This window comes from Balaenoptera ricei, chromosome 5 (assembly GCF_028023285.1).
Source record: "Balaenoptera ricei isolate mBalRic1 chromosome 5, mBalRic1.hap2, whole genome shotgun sequence".
Classification (NCBI taxonomy): Eukaryota; Metazoa; Chordata; class Mammalia; order Artiodactyla; family Balaenopteridae; genus Balaenoptera; species Balaenoptera ricei.
The window spans coordinates 44,526,931-44,547,306 of record NC_082643.1 but is presented as its reverse complement, the minus strand read 5'-3'; the positions used below and the strand labels follow the sequence as shown (position 1 = coordinate 44,547,306).

Here is a 20,376-nt window from a genome sequence, read left to right as displayed (position 1 = left end):
CAGTTATGCCATTGTCACATCAAGGTAATCATGCAGCCATAACACAAATCCTACCTATAAGGGCAATACATCAAAAATATTACTAGAGGCCAGCCTGCTGTTCAGATGGGGTCTTGGGCTGACACCACAGTCGAGGGTCAGGTCCAGAAGGTCAAGTCGCCACTTCAGTGAGTCGTAGGACCGACTCAGACCACCAAACTCCCAGGGAGCTGATATATCACCCCACTCGTGAGTCTCCAATGCTCATACATGTTATCAAGGTTCTCCTTTTTTAGTTATAAAACTATTTTTATTTTTTAATGTCTTTTTTTTTTTTGGCTGCATTGGGTCTTCATTGGTGTGTGTGGGCTTTCTCTAGTTGAGTCCAGTGGGGGTTAGTCTTTGTTGCAGTACGCAGGCTTCTCATTGCGGTGGCTTTTCTTGTTGCGGAGCACAGGCTCTAGGCACTCGGGCTTCAGTAGTTGTGGCACGTGGTTTCAGTAGTTGCAGCTCGTGGGCTCTAGAGCACAGGCTCAGTAATTGGGGCGCACAGGCTTAGTTGCTCCACAGCACGTGGGATCTTCACGGACCACGGCTCAAACCTGTGTCCCCTGCCTTGGCAGGCGGATTCTTAACCCCTGCACCACCAGGGAAGTCCCTATTTTTCTTTTTAAAAGAGGGGTTTTATCTGGTGAGCAGGGTATCCCAGCAAAGGAAATTAAGAGGGTCTTGCAAACTGTGTCACTTAGGCTGCAAAATGCCTGATGAACTGCACTTAGTCCTTGAAACAGCACCTGTCTTCACAGTAGTCACACTTTTTATCTTCTAGTTTTCCAACTCACTTAGGTAAAATTGCTTAAACAACGAAAATTATTAGTATCTAATTCTCCTCAAGATTCTATGGGGACCATTATCTTTTGTTTACCACACTGTTCTTAAGACAGATTACAATAAAATCATTTGACGAAAATACTGTCTGAAAATATGTCGATTCAGGAGGCTGACAGAAGTTAAAGCTTTCTTTCTGAACTTAAACCTCAGAAAAATAAGTAACTTTTAAAAAATGGATGAATAAGTTTCTCAATATAAAATGGAGACAATTCCATCTTAAAACTCAAACAGAATATTGAAAACATTTATTAATAGAAAAAAGTTCAATGCATCCTACAGAATGAAAATGCTCAATCTTTTCCTATAGATACTTAAAACTAGTGATCCCACTTTTCAGTAATATTTGCTAACATCTATGTAGCAGCCTCTAGATTTAGTTATTTGTTCAGGACCAAAGTGAAGCCAAAGCCACAAAAAATAGAGATTAAACTAAACTGTGAGTAGCTGTTTAAAAAAAAGACTACAGACACATAAATAGGATTACACACTTTAATCTGATTGACACGGAGGAAGTAGGGAGGACATGAAAGAAATTTAGTTTCAGCTCTGCTTTACACATAACCAAAGGCTCCTTCTCCAAAAGGTAAACCTGAGGTTTCAAAAACCATATTTTATCAGAATACTTCAGGAAAGCATACTATGTGTAATCCAGGAAATACATTATTTGCAGAATAGGAAAATCATCACAGGCAATAAAAGATTAAAACAAAAGAAAGCACCAGGGTTTTGAGCAGGTCTAAGGTGAGTATATCTGCAGAAACTATGTAAATGTTCTTGACTGGCTGCTATGGAAACATGCTAAGGAGGACTGGTCCACATCTTATCGTTTTTTAAAACATGTTTCTTTGGAAAAACGGCAATAGTGGCTGAGAGTGAAGCCATCCTTTAGACACCCAGCTTATTGGCCTGGGTGAGAACAACTTTGAGAACTGGCATAAAAGCAGAGGTCTCACTGAAGTTGCTGGTGCTAACTATGTGCGTATGGATGGTCAATCCTTCTGAGTAGTTTCGAGTCTCAATGCTCCTTGCGATGTTGTGTAAACCATTGATGATTGTTGGTGAAAGCTGAAATAAAGGTGGAATTGAGAGAGAGAATTAAATTAAGGAAGAATTTTCCATGAGACCCTCTATAAACATTAAACCCTGATATTTAAGAGGAGCTTGAAATAAACATTATTTTAAAAATGTATAAACTGGTGAGCATTTCTAGAAAGAATCTCGGAACAACCAACACTTAAGTTATAAAATAGAACCATGACAAAATGATTTATGTCAGGAATTATTTACGAATTATACACGTATGATAAGCCAGGTATTTTCTTACAGAAAAGCCAGATTTCCTTCCCCAAGTTGAAATGTTAATGTCTCTCTCCACTTAAGAGCTTTCTTATTATTTTATTTTAGATAACTTAAATATTTTAAATAACTAAATTATGTTAGATAACTGTCTCACACCTTTAAAAATTTTTCCTATGTACATGAAGGAGTTTCACGATTCTTAATCATGACATCTCAAAGTAGGGGCCCAATTTACTCTAAAACCTTGTGGACAATAGAAACCTTGCACTTCTGGTCCACTGCCATTAGGAGGGCAACAGTCCTCATCATGTACTCAATTTGCCAGTTCTTAACTGCTTTTCATAATCCTGTCATCTCTTAAAATCATAAGACCTCTAGTTTTTTTTTTTCCCCCCATGTCATTACTTGGCATACATGTCCATACTTTTCAGAGAAGACTTTATTTTGGATCAGTCCATGGGCCACGCCACTTCCATTGTTATATCAACTTTCTCTGGTTTGGTTCTCAGGAGACAAATGGTTATTTTTAGCTGATGGCATTGATATGGGGAATGGGGAATAGGGAAGAGAAATGCTAAAATGCAAAAATGTGAAAAAGTCCCAATTCTTTTTTTTCTCTCCTAGTGCTTTCAATAATGAAACAAAACAATTCTAGAAAGGAATGGAGAGGTTGGGAGGGACAAGAGAACAGAACACACAGGGCATTTACTCCTTACTGCCAACCATCTTCATAGTTATACACATTGATCTGCTCAATTTGTGGCTACCTTTGGCTTTGCCTTTGTGCAATAGCTATTCTAAAAGAAAAGGATCAGAGTCTTAGACTATGAAAGAGATTACACATTTGGTCTCTGGAAAACAGAGTATCTGCCCACTCCCTGATTTCTTAATTCAAGGGACATATAAAAATGAGTAGAAGGCCAGTTACCGTAGGACCAGTACAGGCCAGTTTGTAAATCTGCTCTTTGTCATAAAAAAGGTTAAAAATTCTCTCTCCCTCCTAATCTCTCTGTCTCTCTCTCTCTCTCTCTCTCTCTCTCTCTCACACACACACACACACACACACACACACACACACACACACACTGCCCTAGCCCCTTATCCCCGGTGACTGAAATGTAAGATTTAGACAGAGAAAAGCCCATTCTATGAACTGTCACGATCATTTTGCCCCCAAGCATACTATATATTACATGCAAGTGCTGATGAGACACTTATTTTACTAGCAACCAGGAATAAATGATTATCATAAATCCTTCTTTTCCCCACAAACTTACTGTCTGTTCCCTAAGTTTATCATACAGAAACTCCAAACGTTTGCTGGCATCATCTAGCTTCCTCTTGGTTTGCTGCAGGAGAGAAAAAACAGGTATGTTATGTATGAACAGTAACTTTTATCCCAAGATCTTGCCTTACATCATTTCACTAAACCTTACAGTCATGATGTTGGACAGCTTCATTTTATAAAGAAATGGAGATAGCTAGGACCAAGGAACTTGAACAGATTATTAGAACAGAGATCAGTAATCTATTAAGGCAGGGAGGGCAAGAAAGTGAGAGCCTTCCTCCTAGGGTGCAAAGTGGAGCACTGGCTGATTTCACAGGGACTGCAGCTCACGTGAGGTGAGTGAGTGCCCATCTACTCTGTGTGCACAGGCAACACGAAGGGCCACCTGGAGGCAGCAAGGCGTCAGTGTACTACAGAAAGGAATGTCTAACAGTTACTGTAAATTAAATAAAATGAACATTATGGGCGCTAGAAGGCAAACATACAGGTGAACTGTGGAATCTCAAAGTACTACTTATACACTCAGTCACATTTGGTACATTTAATCCTGTCTTATTCTGGGCCTTTAAAACACCAAAAAAAGGAGAAAATTATCTTTCGGTGGCTTAAGATTATTAAGAGGGAAGTGTTAAAATGAGTTCTTAAATTAAGGAGTCCTCCTACCCTCATCCTAGTACTGTAAGTATAGTGAGAGAAAACTATCCTAAAAGTAAAGGTTTAAAATTATACTGTGATTAACTTCATATCTACATTATGCAACAGCCTTAAAAGTGACACTGCTTTTCAATATTTACTGAGTGACTACCACGCGCCATGCTGGGACAGTGTTGTGTCTCATGGATCTCATATTCTATTGGGTGGGGAAAGGTACTAAATAAACAATATATTGTATGTCAGATGGTGGTGAGTGCCATGAAGAAAAGTTAACGGGGTAAGGGGGTCAGCAGTGTTGGCAGTATGACGTGGTAAGAAAGTCCTGACGGCTAATGGGACATCTGAGCAGACACCAGGAACAAGTGAGCAAGAGCTATGCAGCTCTGTGGGGAAGAGTTCCAGGCAGAAGGAGCCACAGGTACAAAGTCTCTGATGCTGACACGTGCTTGGTATGTTTGAGGAGGGAATGTCAGTGTGTCAGAAGAGGAGTGCGGAAGAGGTGACGCCATCGAGGATAACCTTACAAACTAAGCTGTGCTGCAAAATTACGTTGTGCTGTTTGGACATAACTGAAGTGGAAATAAGAATAAAGCCATACTATAAAAATGATGTCAAGTATTGATTAAGATGGACTTTTGTGGAGGGTTCAAAGTTAATCCCACCTAGCTACCAGCAGGAGTCCTGGGCGGTATTTGAACTTCCTCCCCAACTAGTGACAGGAACAGTTTGTCTTTCTCTTCTGCCCAGAGGTCCTGGGTAACCAGAAGGAAGGTGATAGGGTGACCTAGAGGAGGTGAAGCTCAACGAAAATTTATTAAGCTAGGCCATGTACGAGGTGTCCTCCCAACCTCTATTTACATTAACTCATGCCTGAAGGAAGACTGGAGCTTTCCCACATTTTTATTAGGATTCCTCCATTTTGTATGATGAGGACCTGCCCGCCTAGGAGACACTGTACACTTTCCTGTTTAACAGCCTCACCTGTTCTCTGTTCCTAGCTTCGTCTTCCCATCGCTCCCAGAATGCCAGGCGCTAAGGTTTATGTTACCTTTCCCCTGCCTCTGCTTTCCTGACACTTGCAGTGCAGGGAATTGCTTTCCAAAAGACGGGCAGAAGGCTGCACACATTAATACTCAGTGTTTGATGAAACAACAAATTCCAGAAGCTGTTTTTCAAGCAGACAACCGGCCAGTGACTAAATAAACATATTCAATGTTTGTTGGCAGAAAGTGAAATTTCATCTAAAACAAAACTGGCTTTGTGGAACTTTTATTGTTGCCAATACAGTCATCCTCTAATAAACTGAGTAAAATCAGTTACTTTGACTATGAATATGACTCCAATATCTAAAGCACTGAAGTATTTTTAAGGTCTTTGCGAAGTTAAAGACTGTCTATCTACTTTTAAAAGCTTTGATGTAAGCTCAGAAAGAAACCCCAAATCTGAGTTTCACCGTTCTGTTGTATTTTTGTGCTAGGCATAAGGTTTGCCGATGAGACTCAGTGCAGCATAGTGGTGGAAAGCATGAATTCTGGAGCCAGACTAGGTTCGAATGCTGGCTCTGCCTTAATTATTACGTAACTGCTTTTTGCCTTAATTTCCTCCTCTGTAAATAAATATGACAAACCTACCTACCATGAGGTTGTTTTAAAGATTAAAGTTATATGTAAAAAGCAGTTGAATGTGTTTTTATATGTACAGCAAACTATATATAAGTGCTAGCTTTACTACTTTTGCATAAACTTTCAAAATACATCTTGTAAGACTTTAAGCAATCATTATAGAAGCCCTCCATAAGGGATTCTTTTAATTAAGCAAAATAAAAAATACATACAGGATCTGTGGCTGAAGAGAGGCAGCGCTGAATAAGATCCTCAAATGTGGTCTTTAGAATGAGGTGTTCATCTGGAATAGGTTTCTTGGTAATTTTTTCTGTTGGCAAAGACTGCACATGCTGGAATAAATAATACCATAAAATGACTAGAAATGACCAGAAGTTACCTATACACAAAGCCCTGAATCTGTGATAAAGAGAAACCAACGACCTTGTAGATAGGCTATTCAAAATCAAATGAAAAATTAACATGTGAAATCACTTGGGATAAGCAAACATGAAAATCAGATATTCAGTAGAAGATATACAGGTACTCTTTCTACAGCTTCTATTCAAAAATAGGATTGGATATAAAGTATTTGATTAATTATGGAACATACGTTGATCACTATTTTATATAACTGATGGGAAGGAGACCTGTGCCAGTAGGAAATAAAAAGAACAAGACATTTACAAAGTTGGCTGGTTGGAGTGGCTGCTTGCTTTGCTTGTTGGCTCATTTTTGTTTATCCTGACGTTCTTCTATTCTTTGGTTTACTCTTGGAGGGTGTTAGCTGGGCTATTATCAAACTGCAAGATTACACCAAAGGTGAGGATAGAAGAGACCATGATCTTACTGAATGTACAGATGGGAAAACAAAGAAGGAATGTGTAAGTGTTTAAAGTTTTGACTGATTAGTTCACTCATAGAAAACATTAGGCAATTATGTATTAGGCATTGGCTAGGTATTGGTGAGCCAATACGGAAATGATCTCATCCCTCAGGGAGTTTACAGGCTGATGGAAGAGAAAGTTTTAAAATGTCAAAAATGTATGTAAAATAGCAACTGTGAGTAAGTTAACATCACTGGAACCAACAGACAACATAATTGGGATTTAACTGAGGGGAAGGCTCTTTAAGGAAGTTATATCAGAAGGGTAAGTAGGAGTTAACCAGTTAAATGGGGGAGGAAATGCATTCCAGACAGAAGAACGTGTACACAGGCAGGATCATGATACAAGGGACTGAAAGGGGGTCACTGTAGCTGGAGCAGAGAGAGCGAGCAAGGAGGAGTGTGAGCTGAGAGATTCCAGACAATGTGAAATACTTTGGTCTTTATCCTGAGAACAATGGGAAGCTGTAAGGTTTTAAGCAATGAGGAGATAAGACCAGATAAGAGATGGGTCAAAGTAGATGCTGGCAGACCAACTAGAGACTCCTGCACTGCTTAAGACTGGAGACGAAGGTAGCACGGACTAGACTGGAAAAGGGACTAGAGAAGGGATTTGAGAGAGATTTTAAAGTAATATCAACAAGACTCGGGGATAGCTCTGAAAAACAGGTTAAAGGAAAAAGAATATAAAGATGATGCCCAGGTTTTTGGCTGGATTAAATAGGAAGGGTTATGGTGCCATTAGCTGAAACAGGAAACACCAAAAGACGACTAGGTTTGGGAGGAAGACGATGAGTTAGATTCTGGATATGTTAAGTGTGAGGTGCCCCAGAGACATCCAGGTGGAGAGGAAGCTGGACACTAGGGCCTGGCTGAACACACGCATCCGTGCAGCTCTCCCTTTCAGCGGTAACTGGGGTTCTGGCCCAGATGAGCACAGCATGAGCACCCAGCTCTAAACAAAAGTGGATGGCTTCACAAACACCACAGACGTGTAATTATAAAAAATTAACAGTGCATCTTTGTAATTTTATATATTCTCGTGGAAAGAAGAGGGTCCTCCCATCTCCATCAAAACACTTGTTTTTATAATGCAACTGTCAATGTTTAGAAGTCCCTTAGGCAGAAATCTCTTAACCGCAAAACATAGTCTTGTGGTAGAGATATAATCTTTACAAGTTTGACTTCAGAGAGTCAAAGACAGTAACACACAGAAGAGCTAGTTTTATACTTGGGCAGGAATTGATTTCATCTTATGTTGAGCTGTGACCCAACCTCTTTACTTTTCATGAATAGATCAAAATGTTTCTCTTTGTATGTCTAAGTCAGTTATATGGAAATATGATAGATTTTTCATCATCTAGAGCCCTGCCAACTAGCTGTTTGTATGTGAAAAGCAAGCACAAATTTACATCTCCATCTAAAGATATGGCTATATTATTAGCTCTTACACATACACAAGAAAATATATAACTCATTACATTTTCATTTTCTATTTTAAAGGAAAAAACCTTTGGAAACAGCTTCTGCCTAGCAACATTGGATGCAAATATGGATTCAACTGATCTTAAATTGTGGCTACTGATTAGATCAAATGAAATACTGTAATTGCCAAGTTACTGTTAACATATACTAGTAAATACATAAGCTCCTTCTAGAAAGTTTGTATATGGCCTTGTCATTGAAAAATAATACACATACATGAACAAGCTTTAAAAAAAGGTATTATTTTTAAGTTGTCTAAATTGAAATCAAATTGAGGTAATAATAAAGGTATAACCATAAAAGTTAAAACGTTAAGAAAACATACCGAAATAGAGCCATCTCCCACTTCCACAGATTTACTGTTACCTGCATGGTATTTCCAATAGGAGCCCCAGGGGCACCTTCAATATTGGGCTTTGAAAAAGACGGAGGCACCCCTGGTTGACTGAGGGATTGTTGTATGCCGTGGAAGGGCTGGCCACCTGGAAGGTGTGGCTGCGGGAAGGAAGCTTGGCTTGATAGTGGTCCTGGAGCTGAAGGCTGTTGCTGCAGCATCTGTGACTGGGGGTCACCCAAGGGGTTCATGATTGGTGATGTGATGGGAACAGGAGGCGTAAAGTTCTCAGGCATCTTTAAAAAGAAATAAAAGGCACCAAGAGTATGGAAAACAACGGTATGATGACAACATCTCCTCAGTTTTAAATAAAGGAGTTAGCCATTTGTAGCAACATGGATGGACCTAGAGATTATCACACTAAGTGAAGTAAGTCAGAAAGAGAAAGACAAATACCATATGGTATCCCTTATATGTGGAATCTAAAATATGACACAGATGAACCTATCTATGAAACAGAAACAGAATCAGGGACATAGAGAACAGACTGGTGGTTGCCAAGGGGGTTGGGGGAGAGTTGGAATGGGAGGGTGGGGTTAGCAGATGTAACCTTTTATGTATAGAATGGATAAACAACAAGGTCCTACTGTACAGCAGAGAGAACTATATTCTATATCCTATGATAAACCATAATGGAAAAGAACATATTTAAAAAAGAATGTATACACACATACATGTATAACTGAATCACTTTGCTGTTCAGCAGTAAATAACACAACACTGTAAATCAACTATACTTCAATAAAAAAATTTAAAAAAATAAATAAGGGAGTTAGACTATTCCATGGTGAAAAAAATTTTTTTAATAACAGTAGAATACTTTTTAAAATGAAATTTTATGCAGAATTCTAGAGAAAAACATAAAAGTAAAGCTAATCTAGCTAAGAGGGCTGGGAGCTCAAACCTGGACCTTTGTTTCCCCTTTACCTTCCACACTTATCCCATAATGGGCCAAAACCATGGTGTTTTTGAAAGAGGATGTCAAAGTCTGGAGAATTATATCTAGCCATACTGGGATCAGATATGCCAAATATGTGTTTGTGTGTGTTACGTGATCAGATATAATACCTTTTTCCTAGATCATTAAGTGATACCTACTTAATGATCAATCACACTCAAAGTAGTAGATTAAATTTCTGATTATCATTGACCTAATTTTGGGGGGGCGGTTTCATCATTTAGTATCTCCCAATTTTATATTCTGGCCTCTCATTACTATACTTGGGGGACAGAAATCACTAGAAGTAAAAAAAAAAAAAAAAAAAGGCTTGGGGTAAAAGAAGGAAAGAAGAATCTTAAGTTATGTTCTAACAGCTCTCAACAGTTATTAACATCTAAATGATGCTCAGCTACAAGGCTCTTTCTTTTCATATTGTATGTGATAGACAAAAATAGTCCAAAATATAATTACAAATTCATGATTACTGTTAGAACCCAAAACCAAAGTAACTCCTAAAAAAAAACCATTTGAGAAGCATGAAATTTTGTTTCCTACTCTTTGGCAAAGATCTGCTGGGAATTTACATCTTGTTTTTTAAAAAGGGTTTAATTCATACCACCATACTATTTTGTACTTTCTTTCCTTCCCTTCATGGATTAGAAGATGTAAGTTGAAATACACATATTAAGTATATCAGTCAGTCAGCTTTGCCTTTAAAGGAACAGTGAAGTGTGGTGTGCTTCAGGTGGCTACATGATTGACAGGACACCTGTAGGCAACTGAATAGACATCTTTTTCTAGTACCTTCTTCTTCTTGGGTACTCTGTTCAAAGCTGGAGGATCATTCCAACCATTCTGAGAACCTATAACAGATAATAGAGGGCATTTTCCTTTAGAATCCTGAAAAGAAGAAAACTAAATTGTGTCCATCATATAATACCTTCAAATTTTACTTTCACCCTGAGATAACTGTCACAGAAGTTTTACCAGCTGAGCTGCTGGGATCACTAGTAGCCCTGGACTCTCAAACTCATTCCCTCTAATAATCACAGGGCCTTGGCTTAGAAAGCAGCATGTCTTGACATTATTTCCTTTTAAAGTGAAAGAGTTGTACTAAATTTAAGGATAGTGAAGCTTTTATGTCTATATTGGTATACAACCTTCAAACAATTCTCTCCTAAGAAAGACAAAATAAATCACCTGAGTCTGCTAAAAAAAAAAGGTTTCTGATATATTCAACACACAAAAAAAGAATAAAAGTGGCAATCTCCTATTTCCCCAGAGAGCAATTCAGCATACCCAAATCATCCACATGGTAGAAACACTGTTAAAAAAACAGAGCCCAACTACGCAACACCAGTATGTTTTTATCACCTTTGCGTTAAGAACAACCTATAAAGTAGAAAAAGGCATTCACATATCTGTGGTAAGATTTTTTTTTTTAATACCCCCCCCCCAAAAAAAAAATTTCCAGGCTGGCAGCAAATATAAAATTAAACTACTGTCACCTTTAGGAAATTTCCTCCCCCCTCAAATCTCCCAAAACCTGTCATCTCAAAGTGAGAAATGAATATGAGTAGTAGAACTCATATTAAGGCACTTAATGCCTGTATCTTTAAAAAAATTTTTTTAAAACATCTTTATTGAATGCCTGTATCTTTAAAGAAAAATGGAATAAAACATGCCAGAGATAAGATAATTACTAAATCGAAATATAATCATTTTACGTCTTATTAAGTTTTGTGTATGTGTATATGTAAAAGAAAAAATTCTTCTTCTTTCAATAAACATTCTTTCAGTATTTTACTTTTGCTTGTTTTATTGATATCTACGATATTAAATCACAACAAAATTGCTTAACAAACCAAAGAACATAATGTCATAGAAATTTTTTAAAAACAAGATCTTCTCCTAACCAGCATGCACTCATTTGCCTTGATTTTAAAAGTAGAATTAATTTTCTACAAGGTGACTAGGAGACAGAACGCCAAATGAGCCTCAAAACATTCAAGAGCTAATCACAAAATATTAAACCACATGCTGCTATTTGCTTAACAAATTCTTAAAGTTCTCATTATACACAGACTAATCATTCAAATCTCTCCCATCACCTTCTAATCTTTCTTATATCTAAGACAACCTTGGTATAGCCTTGTCTTTCAGTCTATATAAAATAGACAACTTTTATGATTCAAGATCATTTGTGTCACTGTGTTAATTCAGTCAGTTCTAAGATTTGATTCCATTAAGAACTGATCAGATTTAGGGTATTATCGGCTTTAAAGTTCACATGCATAATTGTGAATATCCAATCATTAATTATAGTCAGTGATTCAAAGATTTCCAAAGATATATTTTGTAACTAATTCACCTTCCAACATAGATGCCTGGTCTTGCATAGTCTGATTTTCTGTAGACAAAATGTAAAAGTCACTTAAACAGTATTATCATCAAAGATATTCTAAACTCTACTCATTTTTTTTTGAATTTTTGAATTTTATTTATTTTTTTATAGAGCAGGTTCTTATTAGCTATCCATTTTATACATATTAGTGTATACATGTCAATCCCAATCTCCCAGTTCATCACACCACCACCACCCCCCCCCACCACTTTCCCCCCTTGGTGTCCATACGTTTGTTCTCTACATCTGTGTCTCTATTTCTGCCCTGCAAACTGTAAACTCTACTCATTTTATAATTGTTTCTCCTCCCTCCATCAACCCCAAGAAAGAAGAAACTTATTTTATAAGGGAATAAAACTTACTTTTTAATCAAGTCACGTGAAATGGCTTCTATCGAATTAAGAAAGTAATCAGTTTGTGGGCAAAGCTAATTCATTCATGAGAGCACTTCCTAACATATTATAACTGTGTCCATTTTAGTATTTTTTAAAGCTGTGAATCCAAATCAGTTGAAGATCTTGCAAAAATGCAGATTCTAATTCACTAGGTATAGTGTAGGGCCTGAGATTCTATTGCTTCAGCCAGCTCCCAGGTAATGCCAATGCTGCTGGTCCAAATCCTCTTTAAGTAGCAGGGTTTTAAAGAGAAATGGGAGGATTTCTGCATTGTCGTGCAGACTTCAACACTACATTGTTAAAGATAATAAGCATGTTAGACGATCTTAACAAGGAGGTGCTACTTTACTGCTGGATTTGGGAGGCCCCAAGGATCTGCATTCTGGAGGAACTGTAATTTCTGGGGTCACACCATGAATATGAGCATAAATGGGAACAGGCCCAGTAAATATGTAACCATCTCATATGGTCTTCTCTATAAGAATATACAGATTTGCAGACTGTTTAGCACAAATCTTCCAGGAATCACTACTTCTCTTAAAAGAACTGAAGTTACTGGCAGTGGACAAGAGGAAAGAAGGCTGAGAACTAATACAGCAATTCCAAAATTGTCGGATGTTCAGGATTGGTCCAGGCCCAGTCTCCAATCAAAAGCATGCAGTGTAGATACATCATATGTACATACAACTTACGGGAATTCAACTTACGGGATACATCATATGCACATACAACTTACGGGAATCCCGTAAGTATGTGGGAGTTATGATAGTTGAACTCGGGGAGAGAGGAATCGAGAGTATACAGCATTAACTAGTGAGTTCAATTCAGTTTGAGCTCTACTCAAGAAGCACATGCCCCAGAGAAACTGTGAGGTGGGAGAACTAATGCCACAGTTTGGAATTTCTCTGTATGGCGCTAAGGATAGATGTTTCTCATGCAATATGGCTTCTGACCACAGGCAACTTCTTCGTGAGGGCTTAACTGAAGAAAGGGGTGATCACGGATAACTGACTCTTAAGTGATTTCTTATTTTTGTCTTAAATGATGACTTTACAATTTAACTTCCCATGCAAGATATGACCTCACAGCACTACAGTTAATAAATCTCTGGGAGTCACTGTGTGTGTGTTATGACAGAGGACAGACCTGACAGACCTGACTTGAAACTACTCACTGTACTCACTAGCACCAGACTTCAGCTTCTGGGTTGAGGGGGTCAATATACAGTCCCTCCCCAGGTTCTACATCTGCAGATTCAACCAACTGAGGATCAAAAACATTCAGGAAGGAAAAAACTCCAAAGAGTTCCCAAAAGCAAAACTTGAATTTGCTGCAAGTATTTACCCAGCATTTACATTGTATTGGGTATTATTAGCAATCTAGACATAAAAGTATATGTGCATAGGTTATATGCAAATACGACACCACATTATATAAAGGACTTGAGCATCCTTGGATTTTGGCATTGGGGCGGGGCGGTGGGGAGTCAACGGTGTGAAAAACCTAAAAGTACTGGAGGTACCCTGGCCTTGATCGTTTTTTTCAGGGAGCAGTCTCAACAACATGCCTCCTCTCTAGCCCTATGAAATGTGGGAGAAGTAGGTGAGACCAGTTTTTCCTCTAATCTCTCGTGGCAGTGATCTTAGCCTTGAATATTAAAGCCTGAGTGGGTATCCTGATTTCACCAACTATTAGCAGCACAAAAAAGTATGTGGAACAATTTCATATGACCCTTTGGTAGAATGACACCAAAGTTATAATGAAATCAAATTAAATTGAAAGTTACGAGTAAAACTGAATGAAATAAGAAACAAAAAGATTTTCAACAGGAACATATAGCCAGTTGGCTATCCTTCGTAACTTGAGGGTGGGCTGCCTTTTGAATTGAAAATAACGACTGTACAATAATCAAAGTTCCCACCAAAATATATGCCTAACTGGCCCCTCCTAACCTCAAACCATGCAATATATTTAGCAATATGTTTTATTTCAGCCCAGAAAATCCTTGTTCAAATCTCTGATCAATTTAACAGTTTTATCTTAGCTATGATTCTAACCCCTCAATACTTTTGCTTTTATATCTTTAAATTGTTTAAATATGACTTTTTCAAAACACAATTAGGGCTTCCCTGGTGGCACAGTACTTGAGAATCTGCCTGCCAATGCAGGGGACACGGGTTCGAGCCCTGGTCTGGGAGGATCCCACATGCCGCGGAGCAACTAGGCCCGTGAGCCACAATTGCTGAGCCTGCGTGTCTGGAGCCTGTGCTCCACAACAAGAGAGGCCGTGATGGTGAGAGGCCCTCGCACCCCGATGAAGAGTGGCCCCCACTTGCCGCAACTAGAGAAAGCCCTCGCACAGAAACGAAGACCCAACACAGCCATAAAAAAAAAAAAAAAAAAAAAAAATTAAATTAACCTCTACTTTATGGAGACACACTTTAATAGCAACACTAGGTAAAACAAACTAAATGAAGAACGTGAATATCTACAGGAGACAGTATTATGGGGGTTCATTATGGATGTGCAAAATGATACTCTTGGTCAATATGTTTAAAAAAAGATAGCACAGTCTAGTCTTGGACATAATTCTCTCATAAAACTAGTAAGGGAAGATAATCTTTTTTACCTTTTCAAAAAACCTTAAAAATGGGCATAAATCTCTTTCTTACTCTCTTTTTAAACACGACAATGACTTTAAAGAACATTGAAAAATGGTTCATGGTGTAATATTAAGGAAAGTAGTAAGATGTAAATTATGAGTGTATGTGGGAGTTATGATCTCGATTCTTTAAAAATGCATGCATACAATAAGATACTATTATCTTCACACCCATTAGAATGGCAAGAATTAAAAACAAAAAAACAGAGAACAACAAGTGTTGGTGCGGATGTGGAGAAATTGGACCCTTACGCATTGTTGGTGAAAATGTAAAATAGTGCCACCACCTCAAAAAATTAAACACTGAATTACTATTTGATCCAGTAATTCCATTTCTGGGTATATACCCAAAAGAACTGAAACCAGGGACTTGAACAGATATTTGTATACTCATGTTCATAGCAGCATTATTCACGACAGCCAAAATGCCCATGTGTGGGTTAATGGATAAACAAAATGTGGTATATACATAGAGTGGACAATTACTCAGCTTTAAAAACGAAATTCTGATTACATGCTATAATATGGATGAATCTTAAAGACAGTGAAACAGCCAGTTACAAGAAGAAAAAACTGTATGACTACTTATATGAGGTACCTAGAATACATACATAGAGACAAAGTAGAACGGTGGTTACCAGGGGCTGGGGAAAACGGGGGGGTGGGGGTGTTTAATGGCTACATAATTTCAGTATGGGATGACAAAAAAGTTCTGTAGTTAGTGGTGATGACTGTACAATAATGTAAATGCACTTGATGTCACTTAAAAATGATTAAAATGGTAAATTCTATGTTATGTATATTCTACATTAAAAGAACTTTAATATATGCATACATACATATATGTGTGCATATATGCGTACGAAGGGAATAAATACACCTAAATTATTAGTGGTTATATATGGGTGGCAGAATTACAGATAATTTTAATTTTATTCTCTATACTATTTGAGGTCTTTCAAAATCCTACAGTAAAAAATTACTAAAAATCAAGGGAAAATTAACTTAAAAACTGAATATGGCATGTCACTGGATTCTGGAGACCCTTATCCACCTTAGTGTAGGGATTAGTCCTCCACATGGTTTTTAGGGAAGGAAGAGAGAAGCGCTTGGTCTCACATACAGAAGTGGAGTTGCTACCATCCTTACTTGAATCTCACTTCTCTATGGGAACCTTCTCAAGGTGTTCTTGCATAATGGTAGGATGTAGGCACTGGCTAAGATACTCTCAGTGGATTCACAGAAGGATATTAGTGCCAATGGTATGGAGACTTTTGGCTAAAAGATCATTTGAGACGCAGAGGACAGAGCATCCTTGTTAATCATACACCTCCCCCTTCGCCGTTAGCCTCGCACGTCACATTTTTTAAAAGGCACCACAAAGTTAAAAATTTAAATTTAGAGAGAATGAATCCTTAAGGTCATTTTCCAATGACACGAGATAAAACAGATTTATCCAAAGAAAAATTAGGAAGGCTATCATGATCCTTTCCTTTGTTTAAAGGGTTAAAAACCAGGTACTATAATTTGACTACGGAATGTTTATGAAAATTAAAAAAAATTTTTTTTCAGCCCACTGTTTCACGAAAATATTCAATATTATGCCCCTTCAAGACTCTTCTATGTGAAGGAGCACAAGACTATATATATATACATATATATATATACCCAAATTAAATTTTCCATTTTTTAATACTGTTTACTCAAAAACAGCTTCATGAGAGCTTGACATTTTATCAGAAAAGTTTTCTAAGTAAACTTCTTGGGCCTTCACATTTGAAAGTGCTCTCCCTTAGTAACAAGTGTACATTAAACCAGGGACAAAAAAGAAAGGTGGGGGGGTACAAGCAGTAGCTTACTTATCCTGCACAGTAAAGCTAGGAAAACCTCCTGCTTTTTGTGCTGCCACCACTGAAACATGTCGCACTATACTAACTTAGGCTGTTAGCACTTTATACCTTGAACTTGGAGACAGCCTGTTTTCCTTGCCTCTGATTCTGCCATGCTGCCCACAATCTGTTTTGCAGAACCATCTCCAGGTTAACTTCCCTAAAGTACCACTTTGACCATGCCTCTCAGTAGTTCAAACTCCTCCACTAGAAATTTTCTTCTTACTGTATGAAGTATAAATTTCTTGCCCTGACATTTAATGTCTTCCAAAAGTTGGCCCAAATACAAATTTTATGTTCCAACTTACAACAAAGCTATGTGCTGTTCACTAGAAATAGAAATGTACTGTACTTTTCTGCCTTCTTACCTGTGCCGAGAATAATTCTGATTATAGACTGAGCAGGTTCTCATTAAGAATTTACTGAATGAATGTTTTGATGATTGCAGCATGAGTTTCTCTGAGCAGTGCACACATAATTTTGTGGTTCACTAATAGTTACAGGGCTTGAAAATCCTAGTGTCTATCAAGAAGAATCCACCGGACAAGTGGAATTTCCAAGTCCCGTAGAAAACCATGATATAATAATCTAAGACCTATTAGAACAAAGATAAAACTTTTAGTCACAGTTATCTGTATAACCTAAGCAAACTTTTTAGGAAATCAAAAAATAAAATAAGGTAAAGCTCTAACTGTTAATTAAAATACAGGGACTACTAACATGCAAGAGGTAACAAAGCAGCTAGCTTAGTGCATGCTGAGTATTGCAAAATGTATGGCTTCATCTTCCTATTAGTTACTCTGCTTCTCAGCCAGGTTAGAACATTGTTACTTTGTACATAAGCAAAGACTTTATTATAAGGCCAAATGCCCTTTAGCTTAAGGAGGAAAAAAATACCCATGCAAATATTTAGCTTAGATGATGAAGTAGCAAATGCTTAAAATAGTGATGCTAAATGTTTCTGTAATTCCAACACTGATAGCTATTTCTACTGCTTTCATCAGGACTAGACTATCTGGTAAAGAAGAATGAACATGGGCTCTGAAGACTGAGAGACCTGGGTATCTCAGTTGTATCTCAGCTTGGAGACTATCACCGTGCAATCATGAAAACATTATACACAACCCTAGGAAACTCAAGCTTCCTCATGGCAATTTTTAAAAAAATAATTATTCCTATTTCTCATGGTTATGAGAAATAAGAAAATATACGGCAGTGCTGGTACATGTCCAATGTATGTTCAATAAATGATAATTCACTTTCCTACTTCCCTGCACCACTTTCCTATGTGGGGATTTACTTGAATCCATCTTTCACTCAAGCTATTACCCAACTATTCAGAATATATACTGTTTTCGCTCATCCAGGTTTCAAAAGGTAATTTTTTGAACTCTACAATTGAATGAACACTCCTCTCTAAATATCAACCTATTGAAATATCTGTATTGAAAATTATACAAATTTTATTTGTGCAGTAAATGCTGATACATATTGTGTGTATGATTTTTGGTACTTTGGACTTTAATATTATATATCAAAGAAGAGAGAAGGAGATATGTGTATAATTCTGGATCCATAAGACTTCCAAGAAAAAAAATACTTCCTCAATAAATCCTATTATATGACCAGTGTTTTCAGTTATTAAAGCTACTGCTTAGCAGATAAAAAGAGAAAAACATATACTGGCCTTCCAGGAACAACTTCAGTATTAGAAAGCAAGACTCACTTCTGTTTTGCCCCTCTCGTTTAAAACCATCAATTATAAAAAACAAACAAACAAACAAAAAAAAACCATCAATTATAATCTGAAAGGGAAACTATTTTCAAATACCCTTAGTAACAAGTATACATTAAACCAGGGACAAAAGGAAAAGGCCCAGAGCTCTAATTCTGGGCGAGGTGTCATCACGGCTAACTTTGCAGTCACCGTCCCCAAATGTTTTCAATCTCTTCCTAAGCTTATGCGTACACACTATTACTATTATGAGGAAACTGAGGCTTAAAAGTTAAGTAACTTATTCAAGGTCACATAACTAGAAAGGAGTGAAGCTGTGATACAAACACAGGAAGTCTGATTCCGAAGTCTGAATTCTTTGCTATGTTAGTGGTTCTTGCCCCGATTCATTGATCTCTTTTTGTAATACATACTTCTGAGGCCCCTTTTACAATCCTAACATGAAAATCAGATAATATTACCTACTCATAAAAAATTAATATAATGCTTTAATTGTAACATGAAAGATAAAAAGAATCTATAAAATGTGTATTTACTATAAAAATAATTTTAAATTATGCTTTTAATTAGAAAATTTCAGGCAAAACTACACTGTCAACAACAAAAATGCCTAGAAATTTCCAAAATGTTTGTGAGGGTAGAATTGTCCTAATGGAGAGAATCCTTGCACTACTGTATACTTTCTGCTGTCTTAGAGATTCTGTCAGAGTTGCATTCTTTCACTTTTTTCCTTTCAATACACGTCGAGATCCTTGCTCACCTTTACAAACAAACATAATTACAAAATTTGTACAGCCTCATTAAGACCCTATATTATTTAATCTCTATGAATGAATTTAAGGCACAAATAATTTTAAAAACTGAAAATCCAGGAAGAACACAGAGCATCGTTTTACTCTGGCAAAGAAATTAGTGTCAATTAAATCTAGTTCCAACCACCACTTATCTGGCCAACTAATTTCTTACCGCTTATTTTAAATTCAATGGCAGATTATATACTCTTACCCTTTTAAAGCTCTAAAGCTTTTCTCATTTAGCAACTAAAGTTCACTATGGGAAAATCACACTTTTAGAAATAGTTTTAGAATTTGTTATACAATTAAATCCATACCTCACCTTGCCCAGTTTATAGTTAGAAATAATTCGCCTCCATGCACCCACGTGATCAGGAAAAAATAAAAGAGGGAGGCAAACCAAGTCCCTTTCAAGCGCAGACCTGTTCTTTGGGATGCAGGCAGCTCGCCGGCAGCAGGCAGTGTACCTGTTGCTCCAGGAGGCAGCACATACGCTGAAGATGACGGGGGAGCTCCTGGTCCGCCGAGCTGGAAGGACGCGCCAGAGGGAGGGGGAGGAGGGAACGAGGCGGTGGGGCTGGAGGTAGGTGGAGAGGCCTGGTGCTGTGCTGTGTACAGCTGAGACTGCCCGGAATAGGACGAAGCGGAAGATATGTACGGGGTGTTAGGGTAAGCGTTTGAAGCAGGGGGCGCAACAGGCTGCTGAGGTCGATACGCTGCTGACCCCCCTGTTCCGAAGGAATACTGCTGGGCTGGCTGAGAAGCTACACCAGGGAGAAGGAGCAGAGACTTTAATTAGTTACACATTTATTCAGACAGCAACAGAAAACCAAAGTTATCTCATTCGATGGAAATTATTTTCAATTCTTCTAATAATAAGCTACAACCAAACATTACCCACTTAAAACAAGTTATGCTTTTGATAGTCTGGATGCCCTAACTATGCCAAAAGTCACTGGATCCAGTCTTTGAACCCTGCCATCTCCAGACTGCTGCTGGCTATGAAAATCTTTGAGTCATCAGACCGGAGAACCAGAAGACTGACCCTCTTCTGAGCCGTCCTGTTCCTGTGAAGACTGC

At 37.8% G+C, this 20,376-nt stretch overlaps 1 protein-coding gene across 1 annotated transcript; it reads right to left on the bottom strand.

The window, feature by feature from the left end:
- Nucleotides 1–1,345: 1,345 nt before the first annotated feature.
- LOC132365865 (protein transport protein Sec31A-like) lies at nt 1,346–19,834 on the bottom strand. Its single transcript, XM_059922763.1, has 7 exons — nt 19,764–19,834; nt 11,789–11,827; nt 10,222–10,280; nt 8,450–8,713; nt 5,946–6,065; nt 3,447–3,518; nt 1,346–1,935 (listed from the first exon to the last, which is right to left on the bottom strand). Exons 2-7 carry the CDS (start codon nt 11,814–11,816, stop codon nt 1,756–1,758), a joined length of 723 nt encoding a protein of 240 aa, XP_059778746.1. The 5' UTR covers nt 11,817–11,827; nt 19,764–19,834; the 3' UTR covers nt 1,346–1,755.
- Nucleotides 19,835–20,376: the final 542 nt, after the last annotated feature.